The 24,006-nt window shown below is 38.0% G+C and overlaps 1 protein-coding gene across 2 annotated transcripts; it reads left to right on the top strand.

The window, feature by feature from the left end:
- Window positions 1-1,447: 1,447 nt before the first annotated feature.
- Window positions 1,448-22,764, top strand: LOC112139916 (oligophrenin-1). 2 transcript variants are annotated; one of them, XM_024262769.2, is made up of 24 exons: window positions 1,448-2,137; window positions 3,297-3,392; window positions 3,584-3,645; window positions 4,157-4,228; window positions 6,015-6,116; window positions 6,197-6,307; window positions 7,174-7,278; window positions 7,348-7,477; window positions 7,569-7,669; window positions 7,747-7,838; window positions 8,741-8,819; window positions 10,213-10,246; window positions 10,324-10,386; window positions 10,765-10,839; window positions 14,193-14,277; window positions 14,401-14,459; window positions 15,823-15,928; window positions 16,078-16,237; window positions 19,009-19,156; window positions 19,735-20,016; window positions 20,273-20,423; window positions 21,004-21,054; window positions 21,951-21,997; window positions 22,085-22,764. In XM_024262769.2, exons 1-23 carry the CDS (start codon window positions 1,984-1,986, stop codon window positions 21,991-21,993), a joined length of 2,361 nt encoding a protein of 786 aa, XP_024118537.1. In that variant the 5' UTR covers window positions 1,448-1,983; the 3' UTR covers window positions 21,994-21,997; window positions 22,085-22,764. The 2 variants fall into 2 exon arrangements, with proteins under 2 accessions (XP_024118537.1, XP_024118546.1); XM_024262778.1 differs by having other exon boundaries at window positions 1,984-2,137; window positions 21,951-22,000; window positions 22,087-22,764.
- The last annotated feature ends 1,242 nt before the right edge of the window (window positions 22,765-24,006 follow it).

Genomic DNA, 24,006 nt, shown 5'->3' with positions numbered 1-24,006 from the left:
AAAATAAAGCAGTTCCCATAATTAGAAACCCTAATTTACTAAATAAGCATCAGTTTGCAAAATTTTCTTGTTTGCAAAAACAGGTATCACAATTTTTTTAATGTCGTTATTATGATTCAGAAAAAAAACAAATCTATCTTTTTCTTTAACAAGTGCTGATGTAAAAACAATGAGATCTTGATTGTGTGTTCTGTTCAAAACTTGCATGTCTTTCTTTTCTTTTCCTGATTAAAAAAGTACTACGGTCCTTAAACTTAGCATTTTTATCAGTTCAAATTTCATTGATTCTGAGCAGCAGCTACACATAATCCATAGTATAGATTTATGTGTGTCACTTCATAATAACCCGTCATTTCTATATCTCCCAGCAGGCCTGAAACAAGGAGAAAAAGAAGTTCCAAACAAAAAATAATCTTTAAAAATGTTTGCAGGCCAACTGTTACAATCTGCTCCAAATTACCCGACAGGAGGACATCTGGAGTTCAAAATCTGTTACTGCATCCCAGCAAAATGCCCTGAAAAACAAGTACAGCTGGGCGATATGGAAAAAATTGTATTTCACGATATAAATTATTACATATTACAACAATGATATATATCACGTTATACCAAAATAAAGTATATTTTCAGTTATTCTCTGAAAAAAAACTAACAAAAATGTAATTACTTACTTTTCTCTGACTTTATTTTTTCTCAAGTAACATGTACAGTAACTGAATAGTCACAAATGTGAAACATTTTTAAAGTACACAACAGTTTCAAGTAGGAAATTAACATTTTAGCAGCACAATATCAAAATAAACAAATAAAAATGATAGACACAATAGAAGAGAAATGGCACGATATACTCTCCCACAAAGTATCGTCATATCGCCTAGTAATAAGTACCACTATTACTACAAGTATAAGATAAAATAGATTTTGCTTTTTAGAAACAAAAGGAAAAATAATTGTCTGATTTTTTTTTTTTTTACAAATAATTATTATTTGAAACAAGATAAATGTGGTTTGTGCGAGCCAAAGATGATGAAAACAAGTCTCTATTATTTGTTCATAATCAACAAATATTTTCATACATTCTTACTCCTGCGTGTCTGTAAATATGTGGTAAGATCAGTACAGCATAAGTGCAGAATAGGTGCAGCCTTAGCAAAGGTCACTGTAGGAGCAGCTCATTTATGAGGCATTTATATTGTTGTCATGGTATGTTCACACTCCTACTGTAACTTTGAATCGAGAGCTTCTTCAGTGTTCAGTGGATGTTGCACTATTGTTAACACGTCAAATAAATATATTTAAATATAAATGAAAAATCGATCTTTCTATTTGTCTGTTTATCATTTTCTTTTTCCTTATTTCTTTCTTCCGACGGTCCTTGAAGGCAGCACCATCAGCCCCTTTAAGAACCTCCTGGGTGTGGAAAATGGGAAGCTGTTTTTTTCCTCTTCAGGCTGCGTTCCATTACGTTTTTCTCTGCTTCTCTTAAATCTTACGCGCTCAAAACTAACAGTAAGCTGTTTTAATTACAAAATATAAATAAATGTATATTTAGTCTTTAGAAAAGCTACTAAAATTTTGTAATGCTCCAAACAAAGGAGACGAATTAACGGATAGCGTTGGTAAAAGTGTGAAGAGTTTCGGAATGGAACGCGTCCCGAAGGGATCTAACTGCTCCTCTAATCACACGACACGGTACTACGGAGGCAAAAGTGGCTGAAGAGGACCAGAACAGAGTGAAACCGGTTCAAACAACTCTTAAAATTGGCCGCCCGAGGAAGTGCAGCCTAAACGCTCCGGCTCTTTCGGTGTTCGCGGAGGAGGCGGCTGCAGCAGGAGCTCCCTCGGGAGGTTGCTCTTCTCGGCGGGGGCAGAGAAACGCTTCTTGGAGTCCAGCCGGAGCAGAAATGAGCGGGGTCCCATAGGCGCGCGCGCGCGGGCGGGTAGCGGGTCTCCCAGAGACAAACCTATTGTCTCGGACAGAAGATGGGGCACCCCCCTCTAGAGTTTTGTGACTGCTACAAGGACAGTCCGGACTTCAGAGAGACGCTCAAGTGCTATGAACTCGAGCTGGACAGGACGAGCAAATTCCTGAAAGAGTTGATAAAAGATGGCAACAGTGTAATTAATGCAATCAAAGGTGAGCATGCGCAGATCTAACCTTACTTGCACCTCTTTGAGGAGGATGAGCATCAGTGGGCCTCTTCATGAGGGCCTGAGAATGTCAGTGAGTGGGATTGCTGACCTTTCCTGCAGAGGTCAGTGATGCAGTGCAGATGTGATGCAGATGTGGATCTCCAGCTTTGCTGCATGTGTGGCAAGACTGCAACAACACTCAAGCTGCTGCAGATCTGTCTGTCACTCAAGGAATATTTACTCATTAACTTTGTTTTAACTTCTGAAACAGAAACTGTCATTGAGGGTTTGAGGTCTTGTGGGTGTTGAGGTCTCCCAGTCAGAGGTCACACTGCATGTTCCTATGAAACAGTCATGTCAATCAGGCTTTAGGTCCTGCACGTTTTGTTTCTTATGAGTACATTTCAATTTCCGTTCCCAAATGTTAATAGTTTGCAGATGCTTTCTTCTTCTTCAGTCATTTATATATTAAAGTGTGTTTTTACTACCAGGAAATAAGAAGTTGGTTCAAAGCTTGATTTAAAAACACTTGTATTTCTCTAAGAGCTCTCAGTCTGGTTAAGCAGATCAAGATTTTGATCTTTGAAAGCAGCAGTATTTCTGTTCTCGTCTTTGATTCGGGTAAATACTTCAATAAAAAGTGCCGAAGCACAGATGTTTTTGAGGCCAGTCAGTTTAAGAGCCAGTCAATCATGTGCACTCTGGTGTTATTGGCCTCATGGTTTGAAACGCTGCAGTTCCTGCGGTTCCTTGCAGCGACGTCCACTGTAAAAGTCCCAAATCAAACAAGACGCATTAAATGCATAACAAGTTAAAAGCCCTTTCACATGAAAAACCCCAAAAAACACGGGATTTATGACATTACTCTCCCCAGGCAAGTTCCCCCAAACGATCGCTGTACTGTATTGATCTGACAGGCTGGGTTTGATTTTGATAATCAAAGCCAGGCATGGGAGGGATCTCACCATCCACCACCTAGAGTTTGCTGCTGGATCGTGCCAACTCTGGCTGGATTTAGTAGCAAAAAATGAGTAAAAATAAATGTGTTTTACACATGTTTGAATTTAGGGGGCCATAAAGAAACGTGCGTGTTCTTAATGAAGCTTGCGGTTGACATTTATTTAATTTTTAACAGGGATAAAATTTTATTTATTTATTTTTAGGCTATTCCTTGGCCGTACAGAAGTTTTCCCAGACACTCAGTGCATTCCAGTTTGACTTCATTGGTGACTCCCTGACAGATGATGAGATCAACATCGGTAATCGCACACTTTGATAACACAACTTTTGAAAGAATCATTTATGATGTTTGAAAAAATGACTTCCCTGTGATTATTTTCAGTCCGTGCTTCCTCTTTTCCAAATAGAACTGGTGGTTTTAGAAAACGAATGAACCCTCTGGGTTATTCTGTATCATCTAAGATAATTTTTTTTTGTTTTTTCCTCCCAGCTGAGTCATTCCAGGAGTTTGCCGGCCTCCTCCAGGAAGTGGAGCACGACAGGATGATGCTGGTGTGTTATCAGCTTCCCCCTCCAGCATCCTGCTCCAAAGACGGTTTCAATAGCAGGAAACAATTGGCAGCTACTGCTAAAAAAGCTGACGCTCTGTTTATCGTGAGGGAAGTTCAGGGTGCGAGCAGACACTGAGATGCTGATTGTGTAAACGTATGGCATCAGGCACGACCGACAAAGGCAATACTGGCAATTTTTTTGTAGTATCAGTTCCTCTGTTTGTTTTTCTTCTTCCTCACTGATGGTTTCATATTGTTTCGTTCAGACACTTCTCTCTATTCACTGTACAGCATATATCATCCAGAGGTGTTGGATAGGTCATGACTTTAAAAGAAATAGGACCAGTTTGACTGGGTTTTCCGGAGTCTGATCTAACCATAGAGTTATGTGTGGTTCATTAGGAAGTCATGCAGTCATAAAGCAGGTTTTAAACCCTTTTTGGCATGTGTAAGCTCTTTGAAGGAAGCGTGCAGCACTGAAGCATTGACAGCGGCTCTGCTTTCATGTCCAGGTTCAGAATGCATCAGATCTGCTCATCAAACCCCTGGAGAAGTTCAGGAAGGAGCAGATATCCGTCACTAAAGTGAGTCTTCACAATGCTTATTGTTAAGAAATCTGTAGTTGAGTTCTACACATAAAGTATTTCAATGATTTATAAAAAAAAAATGAAATCATTTTTACACCCATTTTGGACCTATTTAATATATAAATCTCATTTCACTGTAACCGAATATTTCAACTCTTATGATCTTTTTCCCCTTCTTATTAGCTGATTTATTTTAAGTCAACAGGAAACATGTTTGTTTCCCAGAAGCTAGTGTGATCATAATTTGGTAGTTGTGTCTTTAAAGACCCACTCCAATGAAAATTGTGTTTTTTAGCATATTCTTGTGACGTTTTTTGTCATGAAGGATGACATACAGAAAGAAAATTAAGATTTAAATGGCGTTTTTGAGCATTTATTCCTTCAAATTGTTGTGAATCAGGCGAACTGCAAGTTGAAAATGCTTGTTGTGATGTAGAAACTACTATGGTAAGCCTCAAGCTTCCTCTTCTGTTCCATTCTTGAAGACTATCCATGTACGGCTTTGTTTTCCTCGTCCGAGCCGACATCTGGCTCAAAACCGTACGGCTGGATAGCTCAGATATTGGTCACCATTTTTGTTGTACCAGTAATGTTAGGTTGGGGCTATGAGGGGTTGTAAGCTAGTGGGAGAGCGTGTAAAGAAAGGGATGATGGGAAATCAACAGTTTCACCTACAACTCAGGTGAATTTCTAACTAACTACTGCAGCTCTGCAGAAACTATGTCCTAGAAATTGACACAGTTTTTTAAAATGTTGTCTAACAAGAACATAATCACAAAGAAAATACCACTGAGAACAATTTAAAAATAGATCAAAGTTGCATTTGGCGAACTGTTTAACTTTCCTAGAAATGTTTGATTTATGAACTTTAACACAGATTATTCATTCTAGATCCTCTTTAAGATATTATTCTTTTAAATTCAAAATCAACTTTTTATGTATCAGGAAATTTTTTAAGGCACATTCTATTTGGTATTACACAAAATATCTCAGTACTTTATCATTGCATATAATAGGTTGCACATCTATTTATTATGTGTATTCTGTTATGTCATATTTTGTTTAATTACTGTTTATTTACATCTGTCAGGAAGCAAACAGTGTTAGCATCATATCTATTGACTCAACGTTTTTTCAGAGCAAACTAATTTTTACATTTTTCCTAAAATGATAACCTCAGAGATAAATAGCTGGTACTGAACAAGAATTAATGTCAAATCCATTCATATTTCAGTTTTGTAAAGTTCAGTCCACTGTTGTTTTTCCACATAAAATAACAAAAACGGAACATTATTAGAACATTAAACCACTGTCTGTAAAAGTGTTTCCACGTATTAGACTGTAATGATGTCTTCATCATTCTTTTTTACCCACAAATATGTATTTTCATTTTAGTGTTGCACTTTTTTTCTTCCTGGTTGCCTTCACCAAACTTGAACATTTCTGAGAAGTCATCACAGAAACTATATCAGGTTCCATTATGTCAGTGTAGACACTTTCGGGAAACGTTATGCAAGTTGTTGATAAGAAAAAGGGAAAACTTTCTGTTTGAATTTCCCAGCTGATATCCAGAAGTTGTTTTCAGGAGAGTTATAATTTTTACTGTTTGTCCTCATGCGTTTAACTACTTTGAATGAGTTTTTGTGTTGTTTTTGGGGGATATTTCTCAAGTTTTTGAGTAAATAAACAGAGGATTTAATCAAAATTTGATCAACCTACTAGATTAATTTGTCAATTAAAACTTTACTCTAACCCTAATCTAATTTTCTAAACAATCCTGCAGGAAAAGAGGAAGAAGTTCGAGAAGGAAAGTGAAAAATATTACTCCCAGTTGGAAAAACATTTGAGTATTTCTGCCAAGAAGAAGGACAGTCAGCTTCAGGAGGTTGGTTGAAGCTTTTTTCTTTTCATTCTGGAGGTAAAACTGAGGGGGATTTATTGTTGTTCTGTTGATCCACTTAACAGGCGGATGAAGTCGTGGAAAAAGAGCGTCAGAATTTCTATGAAACTTCGGTGGAGTACGTGTACCAGATCCATCAGGTGCAGGACAGGAAGAAGTTTGATGTGGTCGAGCCGGTGAGTTCTGCCCCAGATTTCCCTTTGTTCCTCTTCAGATCCACACAAAGTCGAGGTCGCTGCAAAGTTTTTAGACTCATCAGTTGTATTTTGTAAAAAGAAGCCAAAATAATTGATGTGAAGTCCCCCCGCCCATTATTATTTATATGATTATGTTATTTTTTTATTTTAAAGCATTCACATTGATATTTTAATGATGATTAAGCAGTTTTTATGCAAAATTAAAATAAATAAATTAGAAATTCACCTCTGAATTGTGGGTGGACTGTTGATGCTGAGTAAGCCTGCCCTCACTTCCCATCATCCCTTTGTTTACATGCTCTCCCACTAGCTTACAGCCCCTCATAACCCCCAACTTATCATATTTGGTACAGCAAAAATGGTGAGCAATATCTGAGCGATCCAGCTGTACCGTTTTGAGCCAACTAAGACGTAAATTAAGACGTATTCGGATCTATTTGTCTACAATGCATCAGAATGCTTCTGATTACACGATTTTAATACTTAGAAATGCCATTTTAAACTTAATTTTCTTCATATTTGTCCTCCATCATGATAAAAATTCCACAAAAACATATTAAAAACAGGATTTCCATTCTACCTTTTAATCTGGCCTTTAGTTAAAAGTTATTTAATATTTTGTTTTATCCTCTCTTTTTACTTAATTAATATTTGTTTATTTACTGTATTCTGTCAGTCTATTTTATTATATGTATATATATTTACTTGTCTTGTTATTTATGTCTGTTTTTTTAATTCATTTTGAATACTCTTTTTACATTTTAACTCCAGTGTTTTCCTCTTAAAAACTATTTTTTTTTAAAAGTGCTATAAAAATAACATTTGATTTGATTTGTGTGGTTCAGGTACTGGCGTTTCTTCACAGCATTCTGACGCTCAACAACCTGACAGTGGAGATGACTCAGGACTTCATGCCGTACAAGCAGGAGCTGCAGCTCAGCTTGCAGAACGTAAGTCCTTTTTGGTTCGCGCTCCTCTAAAATGTGCCTCCCTTGAATGTGCCCTTGTTTCATTTGCAGACCAGAAACCACTACGAGAGCACGTGTGAGGAGTTGGGGGACCTGATGAAACGGGTGAAGCACCCCTCCTACATCTCTAAGATGCAAAACTTTTTCCCGATGGAGGGGTTTCTGTTTTGTCATGAGAAGCGTAAGTGACCCGGATGTTTGCTCAGCTGCTCCTTCTGTTCAGTCTGCTGAGGCTCATCCTGTTTCTGTCTCCTCTCCTTTTGTTCACTCAGGCGCTCTGGGAGCATCGTGGGTTAAGTATTATTGCAAATATAGCAAGGAGAACAAGCAGCTGATCATGGTGCCCTGTGAGCAGAGGCCTTCAGTGAAGCAGGTGCGCCATGGTTGTAAACTCATAAACCAATTTGATTCTCTGTTTGCTCTCATGGCTTCTTCTCCCTCCCCTCCCAGAGCCCGACGATTCTCACTCTGAAGTCCTGCATCCGCCGGAAGACGGAGTCCATCGACAAGCGCTTCTGCTTCGACGTGGAAACCGTGGAGAGGTTGGTTGCAAACACAACCTGAGACACCAGGGGGAGGCGGCACCAACGCCTTGTGGGATAAACAGGTCCGGGGCGACGAGGTGAACAGGTGGTTCGCAAGGACAGAGTGTGAAGCTAAATGGACTGTAGCCCAAACAATCCCTGAGCAATGGGCTGGCGCTGGAAACAGATGGCAGGAGCCGGGCTTGGAAGAAGGAACACAACAAGCTCATATTTATATAAGCAGGACCACTATGAATTTTAATACCAATGCAGACTTTTCTTTCATCCTTTTTCCTGAAATAGGAGATTAGAATGAATTTTCCAGATTCCCTTTAAGGGTAATAGTAATAAAACATTTTATTAAAAAGTTAAGAAAAAAAAGGGATAATAAATAGTGCAGTGAACTGAAGGTGGCACTGCTGTCTAAGGTAGGAAGTGATGCTGTGAGGCCAAAGGCAAGCAAGCAGCAACCTGCATGGATGAAGTTGACATGCCACTATTAACTTTGTCTGTGTAAAAGCTTAAAATAATAAAAAGCTTATGTCACATCAGGACTGCCTTGTGCTCCAAACTCTTATTTATTGACGGTGTTTTTTAATTACGGTTTGCAGCAGGAGCTTTCATCTCATGGAGCTCTTGCTGAAGTTGAATGATTCATCAGCCTGAGAGCTGCTAAAGCTGGCTCTCTGTGATGTTTCTGCCGGAGACAAATCTCAACAACACTTTTTTTTCTGCATCATCTTGTCTTATTTATTTCACCGCGCTTTTGTCGCTACCACATGGGGATGCAATCCAGCGCTGTTTTTTTTTTTGTTTGATCAATTTTGTATTTTTTTGTTTTAGCAAAGTGCATTAACTTAATAACTAAATTGCCTTTTTTTGTTGCTGCTTTTAATGGTGTTTTATCACCGTTTCCCTAGAAACACACCCGTCACCTTCCAGGCTCTTGCGGACGGAGACAGGAAGTTGTGGATGGAGGCCATGGATGGAAAAGAACCTGTGAGTTTGTTGTGCTTTGGTTCGGTGAAAAGTGCGTCACGAATCGTTTCATCTGCAACCGCAAAGCCTCATTTGTAGTTTTGTGTATGAATCCAGCTCTACATGTGCAGTTTCTTTATTTACGGCATGGCGGAGGCATTAATGATCTCATTGTGGCGTTTTAATGTGTAATTCTTTCTAGGAACTTTAGCAGTTGGAGTGCTGTTAATTGTTGGCTTCGTCTTCTATTCACTTCAAACTTATTGACTTCTTTTTAAAAAGGGTTTTTTTGCTTGTTTGTTGTTTTGTTTGCCGTTTCCTTAGTAAATCTGTTTTTCCAATCACCTCTGCTTCCTCCGCCGTTTCCCCACCGACTTCTTCATAACATCTCACAAGAAGCTTGTTCCTGTGGTTTGCCCTCAAAGTGGCGTGCGAGCTGACCGCCTCTGATTTCAAATCTCCCATTTTTCTTTGGCCTCTCCGTGTCAGGCCTCATCGCTGAGCTGATTTAGACCTAATATTTCCATTCCGCACCCAAACCGAAAGCATGAAAAAAGGGGAGAACTTCTTTGTGTAGTCTGTTTTTTTTTTTTTTTTCTCTGAAAGAAAAATTCTTTAATGGGATTATCCAAAATTCTAACAGGGATTCAAAGGAAAACCATCTCAGGAGATTTTTTTGGGAGTGATTTATGGCACTTCTGGAACCATTTTCCTTCAAGCATGTGCTAGAAAGTTGAGAGGCTCTCCCAAAACAACACATTTGCTTAAACTTTTAAACTATACAAGCATTTGCCGATCAGATAAAAGGGGATTAAGTGTTTATGTCCTTTGATATACTGTAACTTTTCAACCGTTAACACGATCAACGCCGCTTTTCTCCTTCAGAATCTACTAGAATTACATTGTTCGTGTTAATGTTTGATTATAAAGATTTTGTTAAAGGGTTAAAGATGTGCTTAAAAAAAAAAAACTGTTGCTATGACTGTCACGTTTTGCTCCAAGGATTATTCTATGTGGAGCAAAGGACAGCATAAAAACTGAACAGGAGTCATCAGCACAGACTCATTAGAGGGAAGACGGGGGGAGTGAGGAGCTATTTCAGCCAGAGAATCAAATATTTAAACAGACTGGATCTTTATGAACTGAGGAACTGTGCCAACGTTCATGCAGTCCAACATTTTAACCCCCCTATTCCTTCTTTCTGTAGGATCACAGTTCACTGTAAGCAGAATAATAAGCTCGTATATTCATGAACTGTCCTTGATCTCAAGGTTTAGATTTGTGGCCTTGAACTATCGTCAAATTTTTTCTTTCTTTTCTTTTCTTTTCGAGGAAAAAAAAAAGATTAATGACACCTCTGCATTTTCCCCACATGCTCCTTTCCCTTTTTTACATTTTTCCTTCTCCGTTTCAGATTTATCATTCCCCGATTCAGAAGCAAGCGGAAAGTAAGTCGGCCATCGCTTTTGAGGGAAAAAATGAGTTTTTATTTGAGCTTCATTTTACTTGTGTTTGTCTTCCACAGTGGAGCTCAACGAAACTGGATTTAAGTTTGTGCAGAAATGCATCAACTGCATTGAAACTGAAGGTAACAGTTTTTTTCATGTTATTTTCTAAGCAGCCTGATGGGGCGCTGTTGAGTCAGGATTTTCCCAAATAAGCATCAACATTACAACATTTTAAACAAATATCTTTTTTTGTATTTTTGCAGTCTTAAATGCAGAGTGATCACTTCAAACAATTAATGCAGCCTAATAAGTCACATTTTCTTGGCACAACACAGCTAAATTCTCCAATTGAACTGTTTCTAAGCGAGTAGTTCATAGAAAGAAGCGTTTTCAGTCTGTCTCATGTCAGGTCGCAAGAGAAGCATGTGGTACATTTTCACTGTACGCTATTTGTCCAGACTACACTCCTGCTTTCATTTTATTTATTTTTTCATAACCTCCCCCTCTTCTTTGTCTAGGAGTCACACAGGAAGGAGTGTACAGAACAGTTGGCAGCAACATCCAAGTGCAGAGGCTTTTAAATGCCTTCTTTGGTGAGGAAATAACTCTCTCTGCACATGATTCATTTGTACAGTTAAACTCCTTAAACGCAACCATGCAGCAAAGCTAAGCTTATTTGTGAAATATTGTAAAAGAGACGGTGATCCATAAACAGGATCTCACAAACCTTAGCATGTTTTCAACAGTATCAGCTATGCTGCAAATTTACCTATAAATATTTTTCCTTTTTGCTTGGAAACTGTCAATTTTAGACAAAACTATAGTAGTTATAAATCGAGTTAGATCATTTTAAAGCCTTTTCTAATTAAAAAAGTCATTTAACGTGCTAAAAGCGGTTCTTGTCATTCTAATTTCAGGTTTAACAATAAAAATGTTTGGGATTTTATTTTCCCTTTTTTTTTTACACCATTTTTTTTGTTTTTGTAAAAATTACAAGAAGTCCTAAAATACTAAAGTAATATTTAATTATCGTTGCAAAAATGATGAACTGGGGAGCCATGTCATTTATTAATCATTTTCTTTTATGGGACATTTCATACATATTTTCTCCCAAAAGTCATCACCAGTTACTCTGACGGCTAGACTTTCTCAAAACCTGGAAATGGGCGTTCTAAAGGATGTTAGAATATACGCTCAATATCGCAGTTCTCTATGGTAATAAGCCATGTTCCTGTCTGTGCAATTTCCAACTGTTTCTAAAGCATCCTCAAACATAAGGGGTCGCTAATAAATATGGTAGAGTTTGATACTAAAAGGACTTCTGATTAATTTGCAAAAGAACCCAACCTCTCTGCAACAGATTTTAGCTCTTTGTTTACTGTTTACTCCAGCTAGCAGAGTTCTGTACATATTAGCAAACATGCAAAGCAAGACAAAACTAGAGAAGAAACCATAAAAATCCTGAACCATTTGTATCACATTTGGTAAAAGCTTTTCTGAGACCACTATTGCATCAGTATGATGCAAACTTTCACTTAAAAATTCTTTTGATCCATGTTTTCTGTCTTGGAGTTCCTCCTCTTTCCACTAGGGGCAGTAGTTTCCTGCTCTTTTAAAAATTACTGTTTACTTGAAATCTCACTTGGTGGGAAAAGTTTAGGTTATTTTCAAAACGTTATAATGACCTTAGCTCATCTTTACTTATTCCCTTTTAAAAGGACTTTTGAAATAATGTAAATTTAGTTGATAATGAATTATTTATAACCAGTGTTGGGCATCTCACTTCAAAAAAGTAATTAGTTATAGTTACTAGTTACTTCTCCCAAAAAGTAATTGAGTTAGTAACTCAATTACTGCATCTTCAAAGTAATTAGTTACTTGGAAAAGTAACTCGTTTTAAATTACTCTTTAAATATGGTAATATTTTGTATTTTTTCCTGCGTTACAAATAAAAAAAATAATTTACATTCAATAATAGATGATAACTGACAATAGTATACTGGTATAGTTTTCCAATGGAGTCATATTGTCTAAGTTTAGGATACACATGAGAGAGGGTTTAGGGAAAGAATTTTCAATATTTATTTGTCAGAATTATCACACAAAACACTGCAACAAGTGGTATATAAAAAATGTAACTTCACACAAAAAAGGTAAACGTTTCAACTATTAACATACTTCAAGTATCTTACCTACAACTATAATTAAACAAAATGGCTTAAAAAACTGAAAGTGCAAAACAATAATAAATTAATAAACTACAATTATTAACCCATATTTCTGCTAAGAGGAGCAGCTCTCTGCATCTCTTTTTTCTCTCCCAAAATCCCGCAGCCCCGCCCACTCGCTCCGGAGTCTGCTCACTGCGTTGATCTGTGCGCGCTCGTGTCTGTCTGTGTTGTGTGTTTTATAAATATTACCCCGTTTCTGCTAAGATGAGCTACTCTCTGCCTCTCTGTTGTCGTTTTATTAACTCCCGAAACTCCTCACTCCGCACCGGAGTCTATCCACGTTGATCTGCGTGTGTACGTGTCTGTGAAAAAAGAAAAAAAAGTGTGCGTGCCTGTCTGTTTTGTGTGTCTCTGTGCTCGCGCGTGCACGTTTGTGTTGTGATTGTATGTTTATATCCGTGTCTACCGCCTGTTTAGACACAAAAACATGATCACATTTGTCAATCGTGGCATTTTATTGTGAAAAACTGGTTATATTTTGAAAAGAAACCGGATTTTCTCATGTATCTTGATGCAACTTGGGGCGCGCAACACAAGCAACTTTCGGGTGCGAAGCGCCCAGCTCCAGCAAGATCATCAAACTTTGAAGTAACGCGCCGCGATTTACACGAAGTAACTATAACGGCGTTACAGCGAGGATGAAAGTAATTAGTTAGATTACTAAATTACTTGATTTATAACGCCGTTAGTAACGCCGTTATACTTAAACGGCGTTAGTCCCAACACTGTTCATAACACTGTTGCACCATGTTTAAAATATGTGGATCAAATTTGAGACATTGGGTAAATAAGGTACTTTTTTATTGAACACTCATGTCCACATTTTTTGCATCTTAAACTAACATTGTTGTAACAAATCAACCAAATGATAGTAAATAATACTATCTATATCTTATAAAAAATTATATTACAAAAAGAAGTTTGAGGATTTTCATCGAGGGTTTTAAAAACATCTTAACTTAAAGATAAGTGAATTCCCTGTCAACTCTATGAAGTAGTAGGCTTAACAGGATCAAATGGGGCTAAAATGGTCTTTCATAGTTCTAACATCTTTGAGATTTAAGATGGAGTTGTATGAACAAAGCTGCTGAACTTCCTCTCAGATTTGCAGAAATCCACAGTTCCAAACTGTACTGCTGTGCTCCAAGCCAAGTGTGGCCGGGGATCATATCCCTCTGGACCTTTTCTTTTCCAGTTTAGTCTAAAGAAAAAAAAATGTAGCTCAGATTTCTGAAATATTTAGTTCTGGAAGAATTACCGGTCTTAAATGACTGTTCCAGTTAAAGCATATCTCTATGTTAGTGTTAATAATAACAATGACATTTTTGGAAGGGTTTTTCCTAAACTTATTTTCTTGTGGAGGTGGAAAGTGTTTTGTAATCTTTATTCCAGGTTGTACTTTGCTCTTTACAAAATGCTTCTGCATGTTTTGGTTGTCCATGTTGATTACATATTGATATGTTTTAAAATATCAAGGTCTATTGTTTATTTCAGATAGTATTTGCACAACTAAGAAAATCACAAATCGATACATGTTTTATTAAAGTCCCATTCTGATCATCTTTTGATCTATTGCAGAAGCGTTTCCAGTGTTCTTTTAATTATGATTGTTTGAATGTACTTTTCTGTTTTTATAGTACTTCAGTATATCTGTTACAAAATATTTAGTAGCTTTTCTCATATTTTTCTGTACATGTTTCTGCTGTTTGTTTCAGACCCTATATCCCCAACAGATGTGAACCTTCACAGCAGCGACTGGGAAGTTAAAACCATTACAAGCGCTTTAAAGTTTTATTTGAGGTTTGTGAATTCATCTGTGAACTTCCAGATCCACGGAGAATGATGAATCGTTGCATTCATCCTGTTGTAACTTGATCAACGTGTTGCTGAATTCCATGTGTGTGTGTTTTGTTTTATACCTAGGAGTCTGTCTGAACCCCTAATGACCTACGATCTGCACAGAGACCTCATTTGTGCTGCTAGTAAGTGTTTTGAAAAAGGAAACCGTGCTAACACCACAGAGTTTGCATTAAGGATGAAGTCCTGAAAAGCTGATACTTCAGAAATATTTCAAGCTGGTGGAGATGGCTCTGAGTTTATCAGTTTGAACACTAAAGGAAATCTAAGCTTTATATGTTTTCCTCCGGCACTCTAAATTTTTTGTAAAACTACAGTTAAAAGCATCAGTGTCCTCCCATCAGGACGGCGTATATGTGGGGGGCTCCTGTAAAACATCTTTTTTATTAGCGCTCTGCTTCAGCTGTGGGCGACCACGCTCCTTTTTCAGCAGATTCATTATTCCTTTTAACAGGGCTCACTTTGAAATGAACCTAATGTTAAAGTTTTACCCTCGGGGTGACCCTCTTGACCTGGTGGAGCATGATCAGCCGCTCCCCAGCATGGCCTTCCAGCCAAAAATACCTCTTCTCTCTATCGACCATTGTTTGTAATTCTGTGGTGAAGCGGTAACATCAGTAGGAGAGGGGATCGTCCTCTGGCGGGGAAATAGTTTATCTAAAATCATTTTTACTGTACTGATGGTGGCAGAGATGTTTGGGTTTTTTTTTTGTTAAAGAGCCTTCCATGCAAAATCCACTTTTTGAACTTTTAAGTGCATTTTAAAGTTCATTTCTCACTATGAACAACCCCAAAGCGGCATTTTGATCCTTTCATGCATTTCTGAATATTCCTCTAAAAACTTGCGCACTGAGGACCAGCTCCTCCTAACGCACAAAAACGAGCGGGTCCTCACGAGCTGATGTCACAAAGTAGGAACTGCGACTTTCAGCAAGAGTCTGCGCTGCCAGAACCGCCCCCGAAGCTAACACAAACATCCAATTTCTCCGGTCAGCTAGTGGTGATCAGCCACTAACTTCACCACTCAGCTAGTGCTAATTAGCTGCTAACTTTGCTGCTCAGCTAGCGGTGCTCAAAAGCTAGCTCCACTGCTCAGCTAGTTCAGCCACTAGCCACTGTAGTAATGGCCAGGCTACTAAAGGCAGCTATATGCCTCGGATGTTTGTTTTTGTGGGAAAAACGCAGACCCTATGCCAAGCCCGGCTCTAGGATGACGTCATGAAATGGACGGTACCCACAAGGAGCGAAAGCCTCTCAGGGATCAATGGGTCTTGAAAAACTCACAAAAATAACTCGTATGTTGTAAATAATTTATTCATAAATATGATTATATTTATGTTAACAGTTTCCTCTGAAAGACTTATGAAAAACATGGTATGGGCCCTTTAAATGCTCCTTAATACAAATGGCAAAATAACCATTTGTCTTGACCTCTTTGTTTTTTCTGAGGCCAAAACTTCAATTGATGTATTTTTTTTGTCGTTTCAGAATCCGATAATCCAGACGTTCGACTCAGTGAAATTCATTCACTCACCTACAAACTTCCAGCGAAGAACCGGCAAATGCTGGAGCTCCTGATTAATCACTTGGGGAAGTGAGTTCAGGCTTCTTCAGTTGTTTTATTCTTCCAGCTTGTTGCTTCTTGGAAGACTCTCGGGTCCTCCTCAAAATGAGCTCAGATACTGTGTCGCTGTCTGTGCCGAGTAACAATTTATTCAACCCAGCGTGGCGTTTTTCTGGCAGGGTGTGCAGCCACAGTGATGAAAACCTGATGACTCCCTCCAACATGGCAGTCGTCTTTGGGCCCACGCTCCTGAGAGCAAAGGAGGAGACGGTGGCGGCCATGCTTGACATCAAGTTCCAGAATATCGTGGTTGAGATTCTGATTGAGGATTATGAAAAGGTACAACTAAAGCAAACAAACTTAGTTAAGAAAACCTTTTTCTGTTTTCAGGTCAGTTGAAGTCTGCTTGTTTATAAAACTTTTTTTTTCCCCCTTCAGAAGTTTGGTTTTTAGAATTGTTCGTGCTCTTTTAATTCAACCCAAATGTTTCTTAAAACATGATGTTGGAGTTTTTCCCCTATTTTCCTCCAAAATGATTGAAATTTCTTGCCCTTGCATGTATTTTCAATGTTCCCCTGGACTGAGGTTAGGGTTTTATGAAAACCACTCCAATAACATGAGCCTCCGTGACTCATTCTACTTCATGGTTTTTGTTATTTTATGGACAACACATTTACACCGAAAGCTAATATTTTCTGTTTTTCTCATGTTTTGTTTATTTTTTAGGATCAGCTTTTGCACACCATAATACATCCACCACCATACTTGACAATAGAGATGATGTTCTGCCAGTTTATCGTTGTTCTTCATTTGCATGCTTCACACTAAAGTTTGTTCTTCTCTGAAAAAGAAAATGAATCCCCTCATTGTGAGGTTCTGTGCTCTGACAGTTATTGGACCTTTTTGTATAAACAAATGAACCATCAGGCATCTGGAAACCATAGCAATGTTGGACAGATTATTTTATTGTTTTAGGACTAATCTGATGCTTATAGACCACTTGTGTTAAGAAAAAATTAGTCATAATCATTGACTGCATAAAGGAACTGGACTGAGTGAGTGTGACATCACGGCTTACTTCTGGCTCCTTGGAGTGATTGGTCTAAGTTGGTCTGAGTCAATGTTTCTATGGCAACCACCTCAGTCAATTAGGAGTGAGCTTGATGGAAGTTCACACCCTTACCACTTTAAAACAGGCTACATGAAATCTGCCAAACATTTTGAACATTTGACATGAGACCACACCATACTTTTGTTGAGGCATCAGTTTATTATTTACTAAATAATTATGAAAACATATTAGGATTATCCAGAACATGTTTAATAAAAGGTAGTAGAGCAAGAATGGTTATTCTGACAAATAGGCTTCTGTATATATAAATTCTATGGGAATTTGGCTTTTTGGAACCAGCAAGATGGTTTTGGAACTTTTGGCAGACAAGATGACGGCTGAAAATTATTAGTTGGAAGGAAGGCCAGAACCAGTAGATCCCACCCCCCGTGTGCTGCACATTTTGGTTTAAAAAAAAACAAAACTCTTGTTTTTGGTCAAAAAAGACTAATATAACCGGCGACCCTAACAGTTACATGTTGTTGCGTTTTAAGTTTTGAACCTTTACTACCTGCGGTGTCTCTGTCAAAACCTACATTGTTCTTTGACATAGTGTAGCTCATTACACGATCAATGTGAAGTAGCTGATCTGCAGAGAAAAGCAGTTTAGCGTTAGTAAGCAACACTTTAAAGCGTCTTTTTTTTACCGATATTTAACACATTACTTATATAAAGTGTTATATTCAGGTGCAAAGCAGCTTTTCTCCTTGACAGAATAAGCTGGTTCACATTGATCTGGTAAAGGGTTGAAGTTAACTGCTCCATTGTAAAAGTCTTAACACTTTAACAAATCTGAACACTTTTGTTAATATCCCTTTGTTAATAAAACGTTTACCGTCTTTTGAAACTAATCCTAAACACTAAAAACATTTTAATAAAAATGGCTGTAACTCTGAAATTTTGTGGAATTTCTGCTTCCAGCTAAAGATATTTGACAATTTCCGTTTTTTGGCAATGATTTTAAGCCGCCATCTTGTCTGCCACCAGGAGCCAGCAGGTACTTCCTGTTTGGAATGCGAGGGGGGAGGGGTTACTCAGTCCAGTTCTCTTGTAAAGTCAATGATTATAATATTATCTATACTATGGATTTATAAGAATTTATAAAGCTGTACCATTCACTCCTATGAGATTTAACAGTGTTAATGTGCAATGGTACTCCAGATTTAACCTGTTCTAGAAGATGGGTACCCCGCCCCCCCATTGAAAATACCCCCAGTTCTAAGAAATATTAGCAAGTAGCTGTAATGAATCCGTCTTTTTGCTTAATTTGATGATCATGTCAGAGTGGTTACCCTAATGCACAACAGTATGAAACAGGAAACTCTATTATATCAAAGACTCTCTCTGATAATCTTTTGATCCATAGTAAAAGTGTTCCCAGTGGTCTTTTAATTATAATTATGCCATTTTAAGCCAAAATTTAAAAAATGCTTGGATATAGTTTCACCTCTGAGTTGTTTGTGGGACATTTGGTGTAGAGCAACCCCGCCCCCCTTCCCCTCCATGTTCCTGTAAGCTCAAACCACTCACAAATAAGCTCTTTTTCAATCAGAAATTTTTTTCATCTGCTCTAGATTTGCAATAATTTGAGCAAATAATTACTTAGAAATGCAATTTTTGGGCTTAATTTATCTTTATATATGCTTTATATAAACTGCCACAATTATCAGAGTTGGTCATAAAATGATCTCCAGTTTATCAGAAAAAGTCTCTCCTTTGTAGAAACTTTATTTTTCTGTTATGTGGAAAACAATCATAATCTCTTTAATCTGTTTTTTTTTTTAATGAAACCAGTTTTAAAACCGTGATTTACTTAAAAAGATTTATTTCTTTTACTTTACAGCCACACAAAACAAAGCCGTCTGAGTGGAAATTTGAATTACAACTTTGTTTCTTGTAGAAATGACAAAACATGGCAGAAAACAAAGGGATGTCAGATGCTGCGCCGACTTCTGTGCGTTGAGCGACTGTGTTGCAGTAACATCTCGTGTGGTTGCAGATCTTCAGTGGCTTGCCGGAGGACAGCGCCGCGCCACCCCTCCCTCCCCCGCGGATCAACCCCAGAAAGCGGCAGCCCATCACAATCTCCAAGCGGACCGCTCGTGTTTATCAAGCTCTTAGTCACGATCGCTTTGAGCACACACAGAGTAATTATCAGCCTCCGCCGACCTGTTCCTCGTCACCGCCCTCGTCCCAATCCCATCCTGAGCGAGCTGCAGACGTTTGAGAATGCTTGTTCTGTTCCATAAAAGCCTGTGCCGCCGCATACTTAAGGGTCACTTCTTGACATTTTCTAAATGCAGCTTTATTGAAGCCTGCACACGCACCTGTTTGTGTGTATTCATCCCACTAATTACCACCAAATACTAAACTTGTAATTTGTTTGTCAAATTTCATTTTTTTAAATGTTTCCCGTCTTTTTTAAATGTTATTATCAATTCTTTTTAAAAGCTTATTTCGAGTCCAAATAAATGTGTTTACTCCACACTTTCATCTCACGTTAGTGTTTTTTCCAGCTTCATCATCCTGGTGAAAGTGGCTGATGGACTCAGTTTGCTTTTCCCTTTTGTTGCAACAAATAGCTGTTCTTAGCTTCATAATAATGCAGAGATTAAAGCTTGTTTATGAGCACAACAACTCCTGAATAGTAAAGCAAGTTTGTTTTGTTTGGTGCGGTTGAAGAACTTAACAGAGGAATGAGGTTTGAACTTTTTCTTTGTGACAGATGGGCAGAGTGACACCTCCACCGTGGATGGGGATGCCTGCACCAGCCCCCTGAAGCGGACCAAAGCTGTAAGCCACGCGTCGCCGTTTCCAACAGAGCTTCCTCCGAGGCAGCCGGCGATGCCCAGACCAGCTAACCGTCAGGACAAACCCGCAGACTCTGATCATATGAAGATCTGCAATGCAAGGCTGAAGCCAGATTCGTCTTTGGCAGCAAACGGCGAGTCTGCGGCCTACGTGAGCAGGGTTCCATCATTTCACAACAAGAAGCAGCTAGTGAAAGGTACGCTGGAATAAAGCTTTATGGACAGACCTCCTTGTTACACTAACTTTTTAAACTCTACACCTCTTCCTGAGCTGGTTTGATTTGTTACGATTTTTCACTTTTATTCATCTAATCAGCTCTAATCAGCGTTTTCTCAGCTTTGCTAAAAACTGATATCTTGCATCATCAGTTTTGCAAAGAAACAGCACAAAATGCCTTAAACTAATCTCTTTACCTCATCTTAACAAGCTCCGATTCTCCCCGCTTCCTTTAGTCGACTCCGACGGCTTGAATAAGACGAAACCCGCAGAGAAACCGGTCATCTGCAGACCCCCAGTGCGGCCTCCGGAGCCCCCCAACAGATGCCCTGTTGCACAAAAGCTCCCAGCCGCCGCAGCCAGCAGTGAGGCAACCTCCACATCTTAGTGAGTGCTGCGCCTAACGTCTCCTATTTCACACTGTTAAAGACGACCGCAACAGACAATTTAAAAGTCGTCTTAAAAACAATCTATGCCTGAAAGAAGCAGAAAGCTGGGTCAAACGTGAGATTGATTAAAGTACAAATGCATAATATGAGGTTCAGATTGAGCCCCACTTTGCATAAACTCAGATGGATCAGTGTGTTATCCAAATGTTGCATCCTCTGCAACTTTTACTGAGTGCAGCTTCTGACAGGAAACTCTGTAAAACTAAAAAACAAGAATCTGCATTTTATCTGTTTTCCTGTTATTTTTTTTTATTTTATACTAAACCGTTTAAAGTAGTGAGCTACTTAGAGGTGCTTTCGTAAATCGTCTATTTCTGCTGCTTGTTAGTGGTCAAGTGAAGTCATTGCAGGTTCCACTGGCTCCTCCGGTTGGCTTTCACTCTGCGTTGTGGTTGCAATGACAAAATAAACTGTTTTTGTGTAGAAAGAAAGTGGTGATAGAAGCAAATAAGAGATGACAGCTCCACGCAGGTTTTACTTTAAACTGTCAAGCTCACAAACGTGATCTTTTTCTGCAGCGTTGCATCAAAAACCAAGTTTTTCGAAAATGCATCCAGACAAGTTGGCAGGTATGTATGCCGTTTTTACATTTTTTCTTTGGTTAAGTTTACTAATTATAAACACATGTAGTTTTTTTACAGCAAATGTTTGTTCAAAAATGAGAGGAATGTGCAGCAGGAGTAGTATTTACACTTACTGGGTGAATATACGCTGTTGAAGTTAAGACTTTCACAGATTAGAGGGTTTTTTTATTAAGGGGATAAATCTGTCTTCAGTTCAGGCTCATTAAGATCTACAGGCTCGGATGGGATGAAAGTGTGCGTGTTGTTTTAATACCAAAGTGTGGCTTCATTTCACACCAAACTCAGGGGACCTCCCGTCACTGTGGAGACCTAATTGAAGTCCCTAAAGATCCAGACATCCCTTTGAGAGTCGGGGCGGCTCTCATTTAGGGCTTCAAGCCTGGCAGTCTGTGTCTGTCTGTAAAAATTCCACAATCCCTGCCCCCAAAGCACACACAGACTCACTCACACACAAAGCGTAGCTGGACGCCAATAGTAGCTGTTTTCTCGAACTTGGCATCCTCCGTCTTGGCTCATGCGAGGTTTCTTCCTCTCTGAATGCAGTAAAGTGAGTCTCTTAGAGGGAAGCGAACGCTTGTCTTTCTGTTTTTTTTTGCATGGATGATCTAAATCTTAGGTTGTAAATGAAGAGTTTTCTAAAATAAATCTTTTTTTTGTATTATTTTGACATGGAAAATATGCAGTTTAGTGTCCAAAAGTTTGTGCTTCTGCACAAGTAAATGTTTTCCACATCCAAAAAAAAAAGAAATGAAATTAGTTGAACAGACCTAGATGTAATGGTTGTTGGTTAACTGTGCTATAATCATTACAGGTGGTTAGACTGTAAACAGAGAAAACAGGCCTGTAAAACATAAATGTCTTTTTTTTTTTATTTAACTCAGTCCCCTGGCCTCTCCGTCACCACCAGTGGGGAAGAAATTTTAAAAAAAAGGTGGTGAGCCCTTTTTTATTATTATTTTTTTGTTTAAAGTTTCTTAAATAAATGTGTCTTTTAACTCACTATCTGTGTTTCCACAGAGGCACCGGGTCCACATGAAACTGAAGGTGGTCACCACTTTGACTGAGGAAGCACCCCTCTGTTTATATTTGAAAAACAGCTTTTACTTGATTGGGTTGGAGTAATCTGTGGTAAGAAAATTGCTGTGAAGAAACAGCAATAAGCTGGACTGGAGAAGGTGTCGACTTTTGGCTGCAATCCTTATTCCAAAGTCAAAGTTGAGGATTTTCCTTTTGAATTTTAACCCAAATTCTGAACTGATAGTTTTATTGGTTTTTACATTTTTTTTTTGTCCAGATTAATTATTGATGTATAACTTAACAGTTCAAACTGTTAAAGAGTAACCATAGTGTTGACGTATGTTTTAGAAAAAAACTGAACCTTTTGTGTTTTTATAATTGAAATTTAAACAGATTGAAAAAGTTACTGCTTAAATATTTTTAACATCTTGCTTGCCAAAAAAAACCCCAGATTTGTAACAATTTAAAATATTTTCTGTTGAAAGTCCAGTCAGTTTAACTTAAGTTTACCCGTGATGTTTTCAAATGTACTTATTTACCTAATCCAGGTATGTTAGGACACTCCAATGTTTAGTTTTAGTGTCATTATTTTGCTGTTTAAATGCTTAAACACACACAACTGTTTGTTTTTTCTGGAGAAAAATAAACAGAGGAGTTTATTAAAATGATTTGAAAGTATTTATTTAAAGAGTGGTTTGATTAAAAGTGACCGTTTCGTATCTTATGTATTTAAAGACCCATTTCAACCATCTTTGGATCTTTTGTAAAAGAAGTTTACCCGGGGGTCTTTTTATTGTGATTATGATGTCTTTAGACAAAATCAAAATTAATCAGAAATTCAATTTTAACCTTAATTTTCTTTATAAATGTCCTCCATCAATGGAAAAATGCTGCAAGAAAATAATTAAAAAAAACCTAAGGTTTATAAAGGGTTCAAAGGGTAGGCTATAATTTTTGAACATAAAGTGGAACAATTGTTTGTTGGGTCATTGTTTGTTTGTTGGAAGATTGACAAACCCCTTGTGGTTACTTTGGGAACTGCACCTGGATTGAACTTCCTACACTATAAAAAGGGAAACGTTGGATCCGTTAATAACATTTCTCTCATTTTTTTTACATTTATGTTTGAGTTGCATAAACCATCAACTCAATATTATGATTTTGATACAAACTAATAATTTTAAATGTAACAATGACAGAGCTTTTGTTAATTTAGCCAATGTTTCACTTTTTACAGTGTACATGATTGTATACATTAACCATGAGTCACATTTTTTTGTGTTCTTTTTTTTCCCCATTGTTTTCTCCCTTTAGGGCTCACCTTGTGTTTAAGCATTTTTGTATAAAGGGTAGCCAAACAGGGAGGTTAGAGGCTGACTCCACCCACAGCCGAAATTTAAAAATCCAGTGATGGGGGTTGGGAAACAAGACTGTTATCATTACTGGAGCTGTAGATCATTGTGGCACTTCTGAAATGATGTGGGTTATAAATGGTTTGACCAATCATGAAATTCAAATGTAATACAACCTGTTGATTCAACCTGTAGGGGGCAGCACATATACGATTTTTGACTATTTTCAAGAATTAAACAAGTTTATTTTGATTTTTTCAAAATTTGGCATTGACCAACAGACAGCACTTTTAAAGCCCCAATTTTAGAGGTCAACAACCTAAAAAGGTTGATTTAGGGTTTGGTTACCCTTTAAGTCTATACTCACTTTAATCCAGAGGTGTCCAAAGTGTTTTTGCTTACAGGGCAAGATTTGGTGAGGTAGACATGTGTTAAGGCCAACCTGTCAACCTGATTTTTTTTTTTTTTTTTTCCCCATTTTAATGATATTGAATGCAAATTTTATTATTTCCGTGGCAAACTTTTAACAACACATCTTTTTCATCACCCAGTCTTGAACAAATTCTCC

This window comes from Oryzias melastigma, linkage group LG14, assembly GCF_002922805.2.
Source record: "Oryzias melastigma strain HK-1 linkage group LG14, ASM292280v2, whole genome shotgun sequence".
In the NCBI taxonomy this organism is placed as follows: Eukaryota; Metazoa; Chordata; class Actinopteri; order Beloniformes; family Adrianichthyidae; genus Oryzias; species Oryzias melastigma.
Note: the sequence above shows the minus strand (reverse complement) of the source record. Positions and strands in the feature narration are given on the sequence as shown.